General features: G+C 64.7%; 1 protein-coding gene across 1 annotated transcript; it reads left to right on the forward strand.

Annotated features, from left to right (window-relative positions):
* The first annotated feature begins 897 nt into the window (after window positions 1–897).
* On the forward strand, window positions 898–16,020 carry SLC6A19 (solute carrier family 6 member 19). The gene is made up of 12 exons (XM_032415419.1): window positions 898–1,099; window positions 7,086–7,226; window positions 7,758–7,895; window positions 9,716–9,897; window positions 10,263–10,373; window positions 10,604–10,716; window positions 12,204–12,332; window positions 12,417–12,573; window positions 14,153–14,357; window positions 14,455–14,614; window positions 15,472–15,634; window positions 15,817–16,020. Exons 1-12 carry the CDS (start codon window positions 898–900, stop codon window positions 16,018–16,020), a joined length of 1,905 nt encoding a protein of 634 aa, XP_032271310.1.
* Window positions 16,021–18,823: the final 2,803 nt, after the last annotated feature.

The following is an 18,823-nucleotide window of genomic DNA, read 5'->3' on the forward strand; positions in this document are numbered from 1 at the left end:
CCCCGAGGGCACCGGTGGAGGCCACGTTGCTCTCTGCATGTGCTGTTGGCTTCCCTGCGTCTCCCTGCCTGACCACTCTGTTCTGGGGGCGGGGACCCCGCTTCCCATCGTGGTCCCACCACCCAGCTTGGGGGGGCTGCCCCATGCAAGGCACTGGGTGTGAGGACAGAAATCCTGCTGCCCTGGGGAGAGGCTGGGTGGCAGACGGGTGATGCCTCTGGGAAGTCTGTGGGCTCGAGTGCCCTGGAGGCCAGTCGGGGTCCCCTGGGCCCAGTCTAGAGGCCCCAGGTTTGCAGTGGCTCTGGGTACCCAGATGCTGGTGAGATTTAGAGCCTAGAGCTTAGGGCCAGGAGGGGTCCAGGCAGCTCCAAATTGGTGTGGGCAGGGCAGTGGGCTGCTCCCAGGGCCCGGGCTCCCGGTCATGTCCCTGGACTAGGACGGGGGTCAGGGATGCCCCAGCACCCAGCCCGTTGGCAGAGAGAGCCGGGGAGACAGGGCCGCTCCTGGCCGTCTTCTGCGGCTGGGGGGGCGGGGTGTGGCGGCGAGCAGAGCCGAGGGTCTAGGGAGGAGCAGCGTCCTGCAGAGCCAGGCAGGCCTAGGGGGGGGGGGGGGGGGGCCCGGCCTGGGGAGCCCCGGGGGGGGGGGGGCCGGCAGACATGCGCGTTTGCGCAGCGGGAGGGGCTGGCGGGCGCCTGTGGAGCTGCCCTGAGGGTCTGTGGCGCCTCTGCAGATAAGGCATTAACAGTTGGGGCGGACTCACCTCTAGATCTGCTGACGCCGGGTGCCTGGGGCAAGGTGCCAAAGGTTCCCTATAAAGTACTGAGGCTCTGGGCCCGTGGCCACTCTCCCTCTGGCTGCCCGCCGACCTCTGCTGGAGGGACCTGCCAGGCGACCACCATGGTGAGGCTCGTGCTGCCCAACCCGGGCCTGGAGGACCGGATCCCGTCCCTGGGTCAGCTGGAGACCATCGAGTCGGAGGAGGCCAGCTCCCGGCCCAAGTGGGACAACAAGGCCCAATACATGCTCACGTGCGTGGGCTTCTGCGTGGGCCTGGGCAACGTGTGGCGCTTCCCTTACCTGTGCCAGAGCCACGGCGGAGGTAGGCCGCGGGGCTGGGGGTCGGGGGACGGCGGACGGCAGGCTGGGCCTGGCTGTGAGCAGCACGCCATCCCCCCGGGGCCCAGCACCCCCGGGGCTGCGGGCAGGACAGGCACGCGCTCGTGCCTTCCCTCGGAGCGCCATGAGCCTCCACTTCTGCACCCGGGGCTGGGCTGCAAGTGGTCCAGGGCCCTGCGTGGCGCTCTGCTCCTGGCTCATGGCAGGTGGGGAGGGATGCCCACGCTCCTGACCCTGCGTGTCCAAGTGTCCAAGTGTGGGGAGCCCTGCCCCGTTCTCGGAGAACATATCTGACCTGCGTGTGGGGGTCCGAGAGGAGCCGGCCACTCCTCTGGACAGAGCCCCCTCCTCTGAGTGTGCACGGGGGCAGTGAGCCCAGCTGTGCTCATGTCCACCATGGAGGCCCCACGCTCAGCCCTCCCTGTGTTTCATCCATGTCCTAAGCCCAGAGTTGGGCACCACATTCCTGGATGGACAGAAGAAGGAGCTGGGCAGGAGCAGGTGACCCACAGAAGGCACCCTGGCCTCAGCCCATCCTGCCACCTCCAGAGGCCTCCGAGGGCCTTGCGTGGAGTCCAGGGGTCTCCTTCCACAGGTCGAGGCTGCCCCTCTCCCCCACTGATCCCCCAGTGGTGCTGGGTCGGTGTCCTCATGGCCTTGTCCCCTCGCCCACCCTCCCAGTGCCTGTGGACTACAGGGATGGGGCCCCCATGTGTCCATGGCTTCTGTCTTGGCCCCCAGCCCTGGGAGGGGTGCGCAGCCTGGGGCTGGGTTTGCGAAGGCGGACGAGTCTGGGGCAGGGGCAGGCTCTGCCCTGGGGATGCAGGTGCTCCGGTGATGTGAGTTAGTAGGGGTTATTTTCATTCTAACTCTGAAGGACCTACAGGCTCTCACCTGGGCTTCAGGATATAAAAGTGTCCTCAGGAAAAGCAGAAGTGGTTGTTCCTGGGGCAACCTCAGCAGCCCTGAATTTCCCAGGGCTTGAGCTTCCCAAAGTCTGGGAAGGTGTGTCTTATAAGTCCCTGGTCCCTCCTGCGCTTCTGGGAGGCTGGGGCCATGGCGCTGGGGGGGGAATGGAATGGGACTCCTAGACGTGGAGTGCCTGATGTCGGCCACCCTTTCTTCTGGGAGTTCCTGGTCACATGCCCCCCGGGGACCGCCCTCGGGGAGGGTCCCTGCCCCATCTACCCTAGCTCCATTCCAACTGGGAGCTCAGCACAGGGCGGACTCCCCCGCACTGCGGGGTGGGCAAAGCCAGTTGCACGGGCAAAGGGGCCGCCCCAGGGCTGTGCGGGGCCCAGGGGCCACTAGGGATGCACCCACTTTGTGGGTGGAGGCCAGATGCTTGTCCCCTGGGAGGAGGGTGGGTGGCACGCCCGGGGCCCTGGGAGAACACCCAGGACCGTGCTCACAGTGACTTGGAGGTCTTCAAGGCAACGGGCCAGAGCAGTTTACCAAGGAAATCCCAGAGGCTGTGGGGCCCCCACAGAGAATTCACCCTGGGGAATGGGGGCTTTCGGGTGCAGCCACACACGCGTTCTGAATCCATGGGGGCAGCGTGGCAACCTTGCCCACAGACACTGTGGACTGAGGGGACTGTCCCCGATTCGCCCCCTGGGAGCCGTGTCCCCACACCCCGGTCCCACCCTGGCAGCGAAGCACAGGGTCCTAGCTCCGGGACGGGGAATAGGGTGGGAGTGGGATAGGGATGGGAATGGGGTGAGAGCGGGAAGAGGGTGGGAACAGGGAAAGCTTTCCAGTGTTCTGTTCGGGAGGCAATCTTGTGTGGCCCCAGGCAGGGGATGCCGGGCGGGGGCATATGAGCCAGAGGGGTGCAGAGCGGGCCTTCGGAAGTCCTCCACGTGGTCTCTACGTCCCTTCTCCCAAGCTCCGCACCATGACTGCTGGCTCTGGGCACGGGCTCCCCTCCTCACGCACACCGCAGGGTGGGCTTCGCTCCGGGGGATTCCTCCCCTGTGAGCTCAAATAGCGCTGTCCTTCCAGGCCTTGGCCCGGGTGAGCCCACGCCGCCCCTCCCGGGCCCTTCCTGTGCCGCCGCCCCCCCCGCAAGCTCCTGAGGGCCCCCCGCCATGGCCTGCACACTTAGATCACGGCAGCCCGCGGGCGGTGAGCCCCACTCCGACCAGGAGGCCCTTGGTCTGGGAGCCGTGCTTGAGGTTCCATCTCTGGCCCCCAGCCCCATCCTTGCTGCTGATGGGAGATGTGCTCCTGGGTGCGGGATCCCCAGCCTCCACCCCGACGACGCTCTGTCCGGCCGCCTCTGCCTCCCCGGCCGACCCGGCGCGCACCTGGGCGGGGAGGGCCTGCACGTGCACTCTAGGGTGCAGGCCCCAGGTGAGGAGGGCCCTCGGAAGTGTGGGGCCCAGGGTGGCTCCCCTTCTGGGGTCATGACTTCTAGGCCCTGGCCAAGGTGCTCCTGCCCCTGGCCACCTTCTCTGGCCCCGGCACTCCCCGGAGGCGGCTGCGATCGGGGCAACGCCGTGCGGTCCTCTATGTGCTGACTGGGCCCCCCCGCCCCAGACCAGACAAGCCTCTGGAAGGGAGGCCAGCAGGTGGGCCAGACCCAGGGGGGGCGGAGCGGGCGGCCGCGGCCTTGTCGCCGCACAAGATGGCTGTCCAGCCTGTGGGCACGCATGTCTCACATTGGGGTTGGTCTGGTCTGGGCTGAGGGCAGAAGTCGGGAAGGCCCGGAAGGCCCAGGGGTGGGGGATGAGCCGCCATCCTCTGCCTTTAGGGACACGGGGAGAGGCACGTGTGGGAGGGGCCGCACCGGTCCATGGACCCCTGGGGGAGACGGGCAGCGTCTTGGGACGCCGGGCCCCCCAACACGTCTGCTCCTCATCCCGTCTGCAAGCCCAGAGACACGACACCCCGTTTCCTGGTACAAACCAAATCAACCCAGCCATCCTGGGTGCCTGTGAGGGCCTGTGATTACCCCTCGAGCCTCCCGTGAGTCTCCACAGTCTCACGGTATCCGCCGACCACGAAGCCTGTGCGCCCCGCCCTGTTTCCCTGCCCGGTTTCTGCACCGGCGTGTCTGTCTCCTGCGGGCGCCGGCGCCCCCCCGCCTGTCGGCCCACCGGTACCCACACCCGGGCAGCACAGCCAGGTCCGTCTCCTGGGACCTTTGGAACCGCATCCGGGCGCCACCGAGCCTGCTGGCCGCCCTCCCTCCTCTGTCCTTCCCTGCTTCCTCCACCTTTACCCACGGGAAGAAGTAAAGCCGTGAATTCCCCGGGGCCTCATCTGCAAAGAGCACCTGGTGTTGCTTGAGAACGTGCTCATGTCTGGAAAGAACAAGGGGCCGCGGTCCCGCTGCCCTGGGCTGGGGGTGCTGGGTGGGCAGGCCCCACACCGTGGGCACAAGAGGGCTCCCTTTGGGGAGTGGTGTGGGCGTGCGCTCCCCCGGCCTCCCACCCCCCTCCCCCACTGGCTGTGCCCACTGAAAGCCGAGCCTGACGCACAGGGATCTGCCAGCCTGTTGGCCTGGGGGAACTCGTGTGAGGGAGGGGTGCCGGGAGCACAGGGGGCCGCAGAGGCTTCCGGAGGAGGGGCTTTCCAAGTGGGGTCTCTGAGGATGAATAGGAGTTTCCTGCTGGAGATGCAGGGGCGGGGAGACCAGTGGGTGAGAGTGGCATCACGAGGAAAGGGGATGGGATTGAAGGACATTTACAAACCTTGTGCCAAATGGACTGGTTTTCTTGGTCATTTTGCTCAAAGGTTTTCAAATCAAGCCCCTAAGGAGACATTAGAGAGGCGAGTCTTTTCTTATCTTAACTCGACCCTCACTGACACAGTGACCCAGGGAGCAGGTCCTGCTGGGCTGTGAGTGGCCCCAGGCTGTGCCCCCACACCCAGGGGGATCCGGCTGGCGGCCGTTCCTCTCCTGGTGCCTGTCCTTGGATTTGCTTTTTTGTGATTGTCATGCCCACACCCCTTGAGTTCCTGGAACTTGGACCTCAGGTCTGATGCAGTCCCAGCATCCGAAGGAGCCTGGCCCTGGAGCCCCGCGGGGGGAGAGAGGCCACTCGAGCAGTCCCGCGTGCGGACCGAGGACGACCCACAGCGGAGGCCTGTCCCTCCCAACAGGAGGACCCCACAGCAGAAGGACGGGAGGATATGTGGAGGGAAAAGAAGAGAGAGAGGGCTTTGGCCCGGTCACACTCACACACACGCAGGCATGCACAGACACGTGCACATGTGTGGACACACTCACCCACACATATTTACACACCCACGAATGCACACAGACACACACGCACACTCCCATGTGCGTGTGGACACACAGACACGTGCGCGTGGACACGGTGCCCCTGCCTGCCTCCCCCGGGGACCTCTGGGGATCAGGGTCTGAGCCCCGCCCTGACCAGGAGACCAGCACACGGAGGTGGTGGCCACCCGCGGAGGCATGGGGGTGGGAGGAATGCGGTGGAGGGGAAGGATGTGAGAGATTTGGTGAGAAGGACAAACAGAAGGAACGAGTCAGGAAAGGAGGAGGAGGGGATGGTGTGGCTCTGGGCCAGGGGCTAGAGAATATGGGGAGAAAGGACGTGGGGGCAGGGGATGGGGGGCAGAGTGGGCTGGGGCTGCGTTAAAATGCTCCTGCCGCTGGGCTGCCCTGCATGGCCCTCGTGGGGCAGGACCCTGGGCCGGGCAGAAGGGAAGCTACCGTCACCCAGCCGGATCACCGCTGGGCCCCGCTCAACAGGGACTGAGGGAACATCCCAGGTCAGTGGGCTCGGCCCACGGGAGTCCAGGGACGGTCAGCAGGGATCGAGGGGCATCCCCGGAGAAAACATCCCAGGTCAGTGGGCTCGGCCCACGGGGGTCCAGGGACAGTCAGCAGGGATCGAGGGGCATCCCCGGAGAAAACATCCCAGGTCAGTGGGCTGGGCCCACGGGGGTCCAGGGACAGTCAGCAGGGATCGAGGGGCATCCCCGGAGAAAACATCCCAGGTCAGTGGGCTCGGCCCACGGGGGTCCAGGGACGGTCAGCAGGGATCGAGGGGCATCCCTGCGAGAAAACATCCCAGGTCAGTGGGCTCGGCCCACGGGGGTCCAGGGACAGTCAGCAGGGATCGAGGGGCATCCCCGGAGAAAACATCCCAGGTCAGTGGGCTGGGCCCACGGGAGTCCAGGGACAGTCAGCAGGGATCGAGGGGCATCCCCGGAGAAAACATCCCAGGTCAGTGGGTTCGGCCCACGGGGGTCCAGGGAGCCCAGCGCCCGCAGCTACCAGGCAGGGACCCAAATGCCCTCGTCAGTCCTGAAGCAGGAAGTGTCCGGTCTCAGCGCAGAGCTGCACCCTGGCCCCGAGTTCCCAGCCTGTGGGGGCCGCGGCTATGCTGATCTCTGCTAGGTCACGCTGGGCGCTGTCCTGCACTGTGGTTGCGCCCGGAGAGCCTCCCCGGTTTCCTGGCACCTGCGCCGGCGAGGAGCGGACCAGACCCCCAACTGGTTGCCTTTACAATTTCCCTTCTGGACCTGCTCTCCTGCACCGAAGCCAGGAGGGCTTGAGAGACGCCAGGGGTTCCTGGTGACCCCACACTGGCGGTGAAGCCTGGCCCCCCGGCCGTGGGGGCGGTCCCTGCATCCGGTGCTTGCGAGTGTCCAGGGCAGCCTCCCAAGGCTCAGACTGACCCCCGGTGCGCGACCTCCTGGTCAGCCTCCAAACCCTGGGCTCCTGGGGCTCCCGGGACCTGTCCCCTCTGACCCTTCCACACTTCGAGTGGAGGCTGCCAGGAGCTGCGGTGCGCGGTGCGCGGCGGACAGACGCCACCATTGGGAGGTGGTGCGAGGCGGCTCCGTGTGAAATGGCGCCTGTGGCCGTGAGGTCCCAGGCCTGTGTTTGTGCCACCGTTCTGCCGGTGCTTTCGACAAACACCTGTCCCCAAAGGGGGCCCCCGTGAGCCGTCCCCTGCCCTCATCGCTGCCTTCTCCCCACGCAGGGGCGTTTATGATTCCATTCCTCATCCTGCTGGTCCTGGAGGGCATCCCCCTGCTGCACCTGGAGTTCGCCATTGGGCAGAGGCTGCGGAAGGGGAGCGTGGGCGTCTGGAGCTCCATCCACCCGGCCCTGAAGGGCTTAGGTGCGTGACCGGGGCCCTGCCCGGAGCCAGGCTCCGCAGCAAGCACCCCTCCTTCCCTCTCTGCTCTCTCTGCCTGATTTCAGGGAGGGGAGGGGCCCAGGGCTCGGCGCCCAGGCCTGTGCAAACCATTCCTTAGGGTCTCTGGGCCGCAGGTCCAGACCCCATCACTCCCGGCCACCAGAGACCAGCCAGGCAGCAGAGGCCGTCCTGAGTCCCAGGCGCCCAGGGGATGGGAGGGTATAGACACACAGAGAGAGTAGAGTCCCTACTGCCTGCCCAGATCAGGGCTCAGCAATGGCCAGACTGACCCAGAGGGGCACTGACCCTTGAGGTTCTTTCCCAGCGCTGACCCTCCCCCCAGTGCTGACCCCTCCCCCAGTGCTGACCCTCCCCCCCATGCTGACCCCTCCCCCAGCACTGACTCCTCCTTCCAGCGCTGACCCCTCCCCTCAGCACTGACCCCTCCCCCAGTGCTGACCCCTCCCCCAGCGCTGACCCCCACCCCTGAGCAGTGACCGTCTGGCCCCCCAGGTGTTGCGTCCATGTTCGTGTCCTTCATGGTGGGCTTCTACTACAACACCATCATCGCCTGGGTCATGTGGTACTTCTTCAACTCCTTCCAGGACCCCCTGCCCTGGAGTGAGTGCCCGCTCAATGACAACCGGACAGGTGAGGCCCGGGGGAGGCCGGCATGGGGTGGGGGACTGCCACTGGTTCTGCGGAGACTCCGCCTTTGACCATGTGGGCTCACCGTCCACCAAGAGCCACCCTCTGATTTTCCAAATTCCGGAGGGCTGTAGCTCAGGTTTGGCAAAAACCAGAGCACATTTAAGCCAATAGGGTATTAACAAAAAAGTCATATTGCAGTAGAAAAGCCCTTAAAAATGCTGGCTTCCCTCTCAGGAGGGGCCGCTGTTATGGAGGAAAGGGGGAGACCCGCCCACCTGGCCTCGCCATGCAGGCAGCAGAAGCGGGGTTCCAGGTCACCAGCAGGGTGTGTGTGGGGTTTCCCTGAGAGCTGCTCCCCGACATTTCCAGGGCAGCATCCTGTTCCCCACTGGCCTTTCCCACCCAGCCCCCGGAGGCTTGTCTGCAGAGAGCTCCCGCCCCTCATCATCTGCTCCTTCTGGGGGTTCCCCAGGGAAGGGGGGAGCAGGCCCTGGGCTGTGGCCCATGGGGGCACGGAGCTGAGTGCTAGGCTGGGCCACTGGGCATGCAGCCCCATCAGGACGTGAACGGCCTGTGTTGTGAGTGTGGGTCCAACTAGCGGACAGTGGCCAGTGTGGTTTGCTGCACGGATCACACCAGATGTGCTGGGGTTGGGGCCAGCAGGATGGGCACCTCAGGGTCAGGAAAGGACAGGGCCCACCCCCATGGCCTCCCTCACTGCCCTGGGGACCATTCAGGACATAGTCCCTGACTCTGGGGATGGGGTGGGGGCCTTCCAAGACTAGACTGCTTCCCCCTTGGCAGGATGTCAGGCTGGCCTAGAAGGGCACCCAGGACCCTGGGACCCACAGGGATGAGAACGTGTGAGTTTGAACACCATTGCCCGGGGTGGGCCCCAGCCAGGGAAACTTAGAGACCCGTGACTGGTGCATGGCAGAGCACCTGGCGCAGGGCAGACTCCCAGCTAAACCTGTGGGTCTCTTTCGTGCCTGCAGCAGGGGCAGGAGGGAGAAGGCAGGCAGTGGAGGCCTGGGGAGCACACCCACATGTGCACATGCATGAAGGTGTGCGTGTGCTCACACACACATGCGAGTCGTTTGCATGTGTGCGCACACATGTGTGCATGTGTTTGTGTGAATGCACGTGTGTGGGCATGTTCATGCACATGTGTGTGGGGGTGTGTGCGTGTGTGCACATGGGTCTGCATGCAGGTGCAATCGTGTGTGCATGTGTTTGTGTGAATGCAACCATGTGTGGGCATGTTCATGCACGTGTGTGTGTGCACACGTATGCACATGGGTCTGCATGCAGGTGAACTCATGTGTGCCTGTGTTTTTGTGAATCCACACTGGGTGTGGGCATGTTCATGTGTGTGGGTGTGTGTGCACATATGCACACGGGTCTGCATGCAGGCACACTCATGTGTGCACATATGTGTGTAACGTGCACCGTGTGTGGGTGTGCATGTGCACACGGGTCTGCACGCAGGCACACTCATGTGTGCACATATGTGTGTAACGTGCACCGTGTGTGGGTGTGCATGTGCACACGGGTCTGCACGCAGGGACACTCATGTGTGCACATATGTGTGTAACGTGCACCGTGTGTGGGTGTGCATGTGCACACGGGTCTGCATGCATGTGCACACACGTGTGCCTGTGTGCGTGTGTGTGCGTGTGTACAGGTGTGCACAGGCATGCTTGTGTGCACGGACACCCCTGTTGTCACCATCTCAAAGTACAGCTTGGGCCCGGGGCTCTCTGTCCCCCACCGCAGCTCACACTCTGACACGCTCTGACGTGTGCAAATGCCCGCCCCAGGCTACGTGGAGGAGTGTGCCCGCAGCTCCTCGGTCGACTATTTCTGGTACCGGGAGACCCTCAACATCTCCACCTCGATCAGCGACTCTGGCTCTATCCAGTGGTGGATCCTGCTCTGCCTGACCTGCGCGTGGAGCGTCCTCTATGTGTGCACCATCCGCGGCATCGAGACCACCGGGAAGGTGCTCACGGGGTGGGGGTGCCCGAGCCGCCACACCCTCAGCAGCTGTGAGGGGCCTGGTCCCGCATGCCCGCCGTCTGGGAGGGGCCTCTACTGCCCACACGCTCTTAAGCATGAGCTCAAAAAGCCGTGGGCAAGTGGCACACGTGATCTCTAACTGGGAGGAGCAAGACAGCCACAGTTACAGACTGAAGGGTGGGGCGCGGAGAGCGGGGCCCATCTCCCTGCCTGGAGCCTGGGGGCTGGGGGCACGTGGGGAGGGCGGGGCAGGGGTCCTATGCTATCGCCCCTTCTCCTTGAGAGCCTGGGTTTCCCTGCCCACCTGGCACTGCCTGCCCCTTTGTCCCACATTTGCCCTGTCCACAGGCCGTGTACATCACCTCAACGCTGCCCTATGTGGTCCTAACCATCTTCCTCATCCGCGGCCTGACGCTGAAGGGAGCCACCAATGGCATCGTGTTCCTCTTCACGCCCAACGTGAGTCTCCTGAGGTCGGCCCAGGGCCCAGATGGCACAGGGGAGGCCAGGCTGGGGGACGGCCGCCCTGGGCCCCTTGTGGAGTGCAGGCAGGGCCTGTCTGCTCAACGGTGGCCGTGTGGACTGAGGGCGGCCACCACTGGGCGGTGCATCAGCTGCCACCTCCAGGGGCCGTGCGTCCCAGTCCCCAGTCCTTTCGAGCATAGCTGAGGGTCTCTGTCTGGCTGCAGGTCACGGAGCTGGCCAACCCAGTCACCTGGCTGGACGCGGGGGCTCAGGTCTTCTACTCCTTCTCGCTGGCCTTTGGGGGCCTCATCTCCTTCTCCAGCTACAACTCTGTGCAGTGAGTGTGGGGGGACCTTCGCCGCGCCTGCCCTGTGGCTCGGCCTCCCTACCACGAGGGGTGGGTGAACAAAGGAAGGCGTGCAGTGACCCTGCTAACCCGGGGTCCCTGCGGGGCTGCGGCCACAGGGTGCAAAGAGGCGGGCTGATGCCTTGGGAGGGCTTTCATGAGAGAGGGACCCCCAGGGAGACCCATTTACGACCCAGCCTCCCCTGGGCGCCTCCGTCCCAGCGATCGCGAGCCCTGGTGTTGACCCCCCACACACTCCCCATCATGCCTGCTCACCCAGGACCCCAGGAGCGCCCGCCCCTGCCGCCCACCCTGGACTGGCCCCCACGTGAAAGGGGCCCAAACCGCGAGGGCCCCCAGGGCCTCCACGGACATAGCTGCTGTCACTTCATCTCCACAAGCATTAATGGGGCACCTGCTTGTGCCCCAGCTGGTGCCCTGGGATCGTGTTGCTGGGACCCATGGTCCAGCAGAGAGACAGACAAGCCGCGTGAGCGGACACGGAAGGCGTGGGGCCGGGCGGGACAGGAGGCAGCCGGGGACGGACTGAGAGGAGGTGCTCCCCACCGGGACCGTGGGCCCGCTCGGCGCACACCAGCTGCTGGTGCAGCCACGCTCCCGGCGTGGTGGCAGCACCGCACGAGGCCCAGAGCGCGCCCCAGGGGCCCCACCCCACGCTGCCACCCGCCCGCTCCCTCTCCGGGCGGCCTCGCCTCCTCTGGACGGCCGGGAGCCGTCCTCAGCGTCCTGCTCTGTCCCTGAGCACGAGGTCCTCGTGTCCACCCCTGCCGCGGCCTGTGTCGGGCATCCTGCCTTTCACGGCCGAGCGGTACCCGGGCGTGGACGGGCCGTGCTGTGTTTGCCCGCCTGCCCCACGACGGACACGCGAGCTGTGTCCACTGTCCGGCAATCGCAACCATTTGTGTCGGGCTTCGGTGCAGACATGCCCTCACCGCCCGCGGCCCACACAGGGGCGGGCCTGCTCCGGGTGAAGGGCTCGAGGAGGGGTTTTCCAGGGAGGCCACCCCATTTCAGGTCCCCCCAGCCGGGCAGCAGCGCCCGATCCCTGCTCACCCTCGCCAACACTTGTCATCTGACTCTGCCGCCGGCCGCTGGAAGCATCCAGAAGGAGGATGTTGGCCTCAGGTGGCGGTGGGGCGGTCGGGGGCGGTGTTCTCGACACGCCGAGCTGGGGGGGCTTCAGGCGCCCAGGTGGAGATGGGGGGCCCTGGCCCAGCCGCCTCCTGGAAGCCTCACGACCCGGAGAGGGTCTCCAGGGCCAGCGCTGCAGGGGGCCTGGGTAGGTGGCGGGAATGGCAGAGCGGGGTGGGCTGTGGGCCAGCTGTGCCCCCCGTGGCTGCGGCCTCCTCGCTGGGCCAGTGGCTCGGCCTCGGGAGCCCCGTGCCCGTCCTCGCTGGGTGCTGACTCGGGCCGGTGGGCGTGCCCGGCCGGCAGTGACCGGAGCCCTCTCACGGCAGCAACAACTGCGAGAAGGACTCGGTGATCGTGTCAATCATCAACGGCTTCACGTCCGTGTATGCGGCCACCGTGGTCTACTCCATCATCGGCTTCCGCGCCACCGAGCGCTTTGATGACTGTTTCAGCACGTAGGTGGCCCGCCTGCCCTGGGAGCTTGCACATTACCTCCAGGGAGCCCACCGGGCCTGCAGCCAGCCCCTCTGTCTTTCCAGGAACATCCTGACGCTCATGAACGGGTTCGACCTGCCCGAGGGCAACGTGACTCAGGAGAACTTCGAGGAGATGAAGCTTTGGTTCAGCACCACCAACCCGGAGGCCTTCGCAAAGCTGCACTTCCAGACCTGCGACATGAACACCTTCCTCTCGGAGGTCCGGCCTCTGGGTGGTGCTCCTGTGATTCGGGAGCTGGGGGTGGGGGCGAAGGACTCCTTGGGAGGGCGCCGAGCTTCCCCCACGAGCCAGGGGTCCTGGGAGTCACAGAGCCTGCGTCCAGGGCCTGGTGCCAAGGCGGGGACCCGGGGCCACGGGGCCTGGGCTCCTGCAGCGCCTGGTGTGAGGCAGGCCAACACCCCATGTCCACGAGGACCAGGATGCCTCCCACAAACACGCAGAGTCGTCCTAACTGAGCTCCGCACTCGCTCCACTCTGCTGGCTCCTAGTCCTTCGGGCTGGCTGACATTTCTCGGCGGTCACAGTGCAGAGGACCACGTAGCTGCAAACCGTCCTCTGAGGCTCGAACGTCTAAACGCCAAGTGCAATGAGGAGCGATGCTTGCATGCTGTTGTGATTTATGGGCCAACATTTACTAATTTTAATTTTGCAATTTTCTTCTTTGGAGCCACGCAATTTTCGGGGGCATGTCCCACATTTTCGGGGCCTGGCACTGTGTCCCAGTGGTGACAGGCCCTGCAGGAGCGAGGTGTTGGGAGGGCGAGCAGAGGGCCCCTCGCCCAGTCTGTCCCCCGACGTGTGCAGGACGAGGGGCAGGGGGTCCCAGGGCAGCAGAGACTCTGAATTCCTTCTCTTCTGGAAGCGAGCTAACAGAGGAGTCAGTGCTCAGTGCAGGTGCCGAGCATCACCGGGGCGCTGAGTCCTGACCCCCCACACCGGCCCTGGCCTGGGCCACCAGGCTGGCTGGCCTCGCCTGGTCACCTTGCGGCTCACCTCCCCCTCCTCCTCCGTCCACGCAGGCGTGTGATGCTCCTCTGTGCGGGTGCTCGGAGGCCGTTCACTGCAATCTCCCAAACTCCTCGATTGGCCCCCCAGGGAGGAGTTCGTGTGTGGAAGGCAGCAGCCCATTTTCCCCCGAACTCATGCAAATGCTGTGGGGTGGCTTTGGGGCCCCTGAATTGGGAGCGAGTCCCGGGGACAGGAGCGGATGTCCTGCAGGGAGTGCTGGGCCCCGGGACCCTAACTTAGCCCCTCGGCCCCACAGGAAACACTCAAGAGGGAGGGGCCGCAGCAGCGGTCTCGCAGACCCGTGTGAGGCCAGACTCAGGGCCACAGGCTCAGCCAGGGCCCCGCGCGGAGCCCTTGTGCTTCTGCACCTGCTGTGGCCGCTCCCGCCGGGCCCACTGGCCGCAGCTCTGCTCCACTCAAGGGCACTCGCTCAGGCCTCGTGGAGGTCACCCCACCTTCCGAGCCGAGTGTGCGGCGAGCGTCTCAGGAAGCATCAGGGAGCAGACGGTGTCCGTGTCTGGGCAGCACGGCGCCCTGACTGCCACTGGACAGTGGGGCCACTTCCCAGCTGTCAAACTAGTTCAGCTTTTAAAAAATACAGTTGGGTCTGAAGGACAAGTTCTGGTCATCTCCCCAAATGGCTCAGATCAGACTTCTGCTTGCATGGTGGGGGCTCAGCGGGTGGGGAGCTGTCCAGGGAGGGACAGGGACGGGGAAGGGTCCTCGGGGAGCGTGCGCCTCCGTGACGCCCCTGCTCCCACCCCTGCAGGGCGTGGAGGGCACCGGGTTGGCCTTCATCGTCTTCACGGAGGCCATCACCAAGATGCCCGTGTCCCCGCTGTGGTCCGTGCTCTTCTTCATCATGCTCTTCTGCCTGGGCCTGTCGTCCATGTTTGGGAACATGGAGGGCGTGGTCGTGCCCCTGCAGGACCTCAACATCATCCCTAAGAAGTGGCCCAAAGAGCTGCTCACAGGTACGCGGGGCCGGGGCCGCAAGGACAACCCCCAGGGGGCGGCCACGGTGCGGGCGCAGGGCCTCGGGCTGCAGCGGCAGTGCTCTCTGCCCCGCAGGCCTCATCTGCCTGGGGACGTACCTGCTCGCCTTCATCTTCACCCTGAACTCCGGCCAGTACTGGCTCTCCCTGCTGGACAGCTATGCCGGCTCCATCCCGCTGCTCGTCATCGCCTTCTGCGAAATGTTTGCGGTCGTCTATGTGTACGGCGTGGACAGGTAGGAAGGAGGCTGCAGCGGCAGGAGGCTCCCGGCAGGGGCAAGCAGGGTGGCATTCAGGGACAGGCGCGCTGTGACACGGAGCCGAGTGCGCACTGGGCCTGGCTCCTGCGTGGCCGAGGGCAGAGGGATGGGTCCTGGACAGATGCCCGCCAGAGCAGTCCGAACGGTGCTCCCTCCAGCTTCCCGAAGCTTCCAGACCCGGCAGACATGGGCACTCACGGGCCGTGCACTCTTAGGGGTGGGAGGAGAGCAAACAGCAACCACGAAGGAAAGTACAGACCCCCTGGTCTGACCACAGGATTTAAAAAGTCGTAACCCAAGACGAGGAGGTGAAGCACTATTGCGTCCCACGCGGGCGGCCTGAGACACGGGAACATGGGACCAGGAGAGGCAGAGCGGTCCCAGGGGCTGGGGTGCGGGCAGCGGACGTGAGGGCCGGGCATGGACAGGGCAGGGGCTCCTGCTGCGGGGATCAAGGCTGCCCCGTGGGGCCCTGGGGAGGCCACCAGCCCTGGGGGAGGGGAGATCTGCCAGGGAGGCTGGGACGGGGCTGCCGGTCGGGCTGCCCTCGACCCCCAGCAGCAGGGACCCCGGCTCTGCGTGAGCCCCCGGGGCGAGTTGACAGGCTGGTGGCACCGTGGGGCAGCAGAGGGTGCCGACGGCCTCCCGAGCCGGCTTCTGACGCAAACCAGGCTCTTCTGGAGGCGGCGGGTCTCCGGTCAGAGAAAGACTGGGCTGTGGCACTGTGGACGGTGACATCTGTCTGGGCTGGACGGCCAGCTACCCTCTGCCTTGACAGGATCACAGGCCTATCAACGCCCCCGGTGATGGCCTCCTTCCTGCCCTGTGTCCAGGTTCAACAGAGACATTGAGTTCATGATTGGCCACAAGCCCAACATCTTCTGGCAAGTCACGTGGAGAGTGATCAGCCCACTGCTCATGCTGGTCATCTTCCTGTTTTTCTTCGTGGTCAAGGTCAAAGAGGAGCTGATATACAGTGTCTGGGACCCTGCCTATGTGAGCCATGGGGCTGCCGCGGAGGGGCAGTGGGGCATTGTGCTCCCTGCGGGGTTGGGGACCCTGGGGTGTCCTTCCCCTCCCCCACAAGGGCCAGGCGGTGACCCACAGGGGAGGGGCATCTGCCTGAGGGAGACCCCGCAGGCTGCATACGTGGCTGCTCACCACCGCTCTCTCCCCAGGAGGAATTTCCCAAATCCCAGAAGGTCACCTACCCGAGCTGGGTGTACGCTGTGGTCGTCATCGTGACTGGGATGCCCTGCCTGGCCATCCCCGGCTTTGCCATCTACAAGCTCCTCAGGGACCGCTGCCAGAGGCCAGGGGACCGCCAGGGGCTGGTCAGCGGGCCGTCCATGGCCTCCATCAACGGGGACCTGAAGTCCTGAGCAGCCCGGCCTAGCGCGTGTCAGGGAGGATCTGGGCCATACGTGTGAGAGTGTGTGCATGTGTGCATGTGTGGGTGTGTATGTTGTGCAAGCGCTTGCATGCGTATGTGTATATACATGTGTGGGGGTGTGTGCGCACATGTGAGTGTATGCACGTGTGTTTACGTATACGGTTTGTGCACACACGAGTGCATACATGTGCAAGTGTGTACATTCGTGAACACACGTGTGTACATTGCAGTGTGAGTGTGCGTGTGCACATGTGTGTATGTGTGTGCACGCGAGTGTGCACTGCGTGTGTGCATACATGTGTGTGTGTGCACGTGAGTGTGCACTTCATAAGTGTGTGTGTGCTGTGCACATGTGTGTACGTGAGTGTGCACTGCATAAGTGTGTGTGTGCGTGTGTGCAAGTATGTTGTGCACGTGAGTGTGCACTGCGTAAGTGTGTATGTGTGCGCATGTGCACACATGTGTGCGTGAGTGTGCACCGTGTGCGTATGCGTGAGTGTGTATACGTGTGCGAGTGTGTATGCATGTGAGCGTACGGAAGCATGTGTGTGTGCATGGTGTGCTCATGTCCGAGGATGTGTGCACACGTGCACGAGGACTCGGGCGTGTGCCTGCATGTGCGGTGTGCATGACTGTGGTGTGTGTGTTGTACAGACATGCTGGGCGCCTGTGTGTTTGTGCACACACGTCTGCACGCAGCCCCGGTGCCCTGGTGCTTGCCCTTGTCACAGGCGTGGTGGGGGCCACAGCGGCCTGGGTCCCGCCACGCCCGCACGCACCGGGGGACGGTCGCAGCCGCGGCGTAGTGGGGAGCCCGGCCCGCGGGAGGCGGGAGCGTGATGCTCCCTTGGCCCCTCAGATCCAGTCTGATCGCCACCTGCCCTTCGCTTTGCTGTCAACCCTTGACTCGGGAGCTCACAGTAAGGTCGGGGCCCTGGTGCCCGCGATGAGGCCTGGCCTTCTCGAGCCCCTAGGCCGTGAGCTCTGGAAGACTCGGCAGCGACCCTCTGAGGCCCGGCCGCCCGCCTGCTGGCCTTGGCGGGATGCCGGCTCAGTGGGAGCCAACCCGATTAATCATTGCTTCTGGCCGCTGAGATGAGCAGTTAGACAAAACTCAGCTCAGCCTAAGTTAAGGCGGAAACCACCCTTTGAGTTTTCTTAAGAGGGCATATTCACTGCATGAATTGTTAGCTCGGTGTTGGAGAAGGCAGGTTATAGGGTAACTCGGCCACAGCCACTAAGGTCGAGGACAATCCGTGCATCCCGAGCATGGCAGGGATCTGGAAGCCCATCCACTCGGCGCCCCTCGGTGAAGGGTTGTTTACCGGGATTCGACAGTCAATCTCGGCCAAGTCACTTGGCACATGGGGTGGTTATTTTAATGAGCTCACATCCACTCTCCATGGAAAAATCTGGAAGTTTACATTGAACTGGACTTTCTGAGCATCTGCTGGGCAGGGGTGGGGACCTGGGTGGAGGGTGAATCCCGGAGCCATGTCCCCCCTACTCAGATGCCCCAGGGCCCTGTCCCCATCCCACTGCCTCCTGTCCCGCGGTGACACAGAGTTCAGCCCTGCAGCCCCACTATGAACCTTCAACACTGGTATGTCCAGTCCTCTTATGCCGCCAGTCACCTAGATGCCATGACCTACAGAAACCTCAGGGGGCTCACAGCCCGCCATGCAGGACCATGATGGCATGTACCTGCCGGGGGCCCCCCGTCCCACCCCACTCCAGCCTCCACCCTCCTCTGAAAGCTTTCCCACCCCCACTAAGAGAACACTGAGCAGCCCCCCATGGATACACCACACCGTCCTGGGCACGTGGGGAGGAGACTGGCGGGTGTGGCCCAGGGGGACTCATCCAGTCCTTCTGTCCCCTGACAGGCGCCTTGTTTCACAGATGTGGCATATTTGCAAGTTGTTGGAAATGTGTGATTTGTAAGCATAATGTGTACCTGTCTAAATAAATCACTGTTTCATAGTCTTGTCCTAAATGTTGTCTAAATGCAGAGGGATGAGCAAACAGCGGGGCCCCACTCAGGGCTTCGCGGGACCGCGGTTCTGGTTGGGGGGTAGATTTTCTCTGGAGAAGTCATGACGCCAAGTGGCTGTGTCCGCAGAGCCCCGGGCATGGCGTGTGGCCCTGCGAAGGGCAGGTGGTGGGCAGGCCTTGGGCTCGGGACCGTGGTGCCCTGCTGAGGTCAGGTTGGCTGGGCCGGGGGCCACACTCCTGCCCTCCCAGCCTTCCCCCCCCTTTCTCACATTCCCTCCCACCCAATAGAGTCAGTGGGAGTGTGTCCACCAGGACCCACACCTCTGCGACCCACATATCTGGGCCTGTGTGAGACCAGCGTCCCGGGAAGTGGGAATTTCACATCTGGAGCCCCAGCCTGTCCTGGAAGCACCCACCGGGCGTCCACGGGTCCAGGAGCTCCCACGGGAGACCCAGGCTGAGTCCACCAAGTCAGCCCATCGCGCTCCATCCCACCGCAGGAGGAGCCCACGCGGGGGGGACGATTCGGACGTCCCCCAGCCTGGCTGAGCTCCCCCGCCCCGTGGCCCTGGATGTCACGCTGTCCCACCCGCTGCCTCAGGGTGTCAGTGGCCGCTGGGGGGGAAGAGAAGAAGCCCTCCCACTCCTGCCCCTGCCCCGCCCCACCAGGGGAGCCCCTCTGGGACACAGGCTCCCGCCCTGCACGTGGTGGGTGCTGCTGGGGCCTGGGCTGAGTGCGACCCCTGCAGGTGCCGCAGGACGCAGGGGTGAGGGGGGACCTCCCCAGAAGAGAGTGC

Source organism: Phoca vitulina, unplaced genomic scaffold (assembly GCF_004348235.1).
Source record: "Phoca vitulina isolate PV1807 unplaced genomic scaffold, GSC_HSeal_1.0 scaffold17, whole genome shotgun sequence".
In the NCBI taxonomy this organism is placed as follows: Eukaryota; Metazoa; Chordata; class Mammalia; order Carnivora; family Phocidae; genus Phoca; species Phoca vitulina.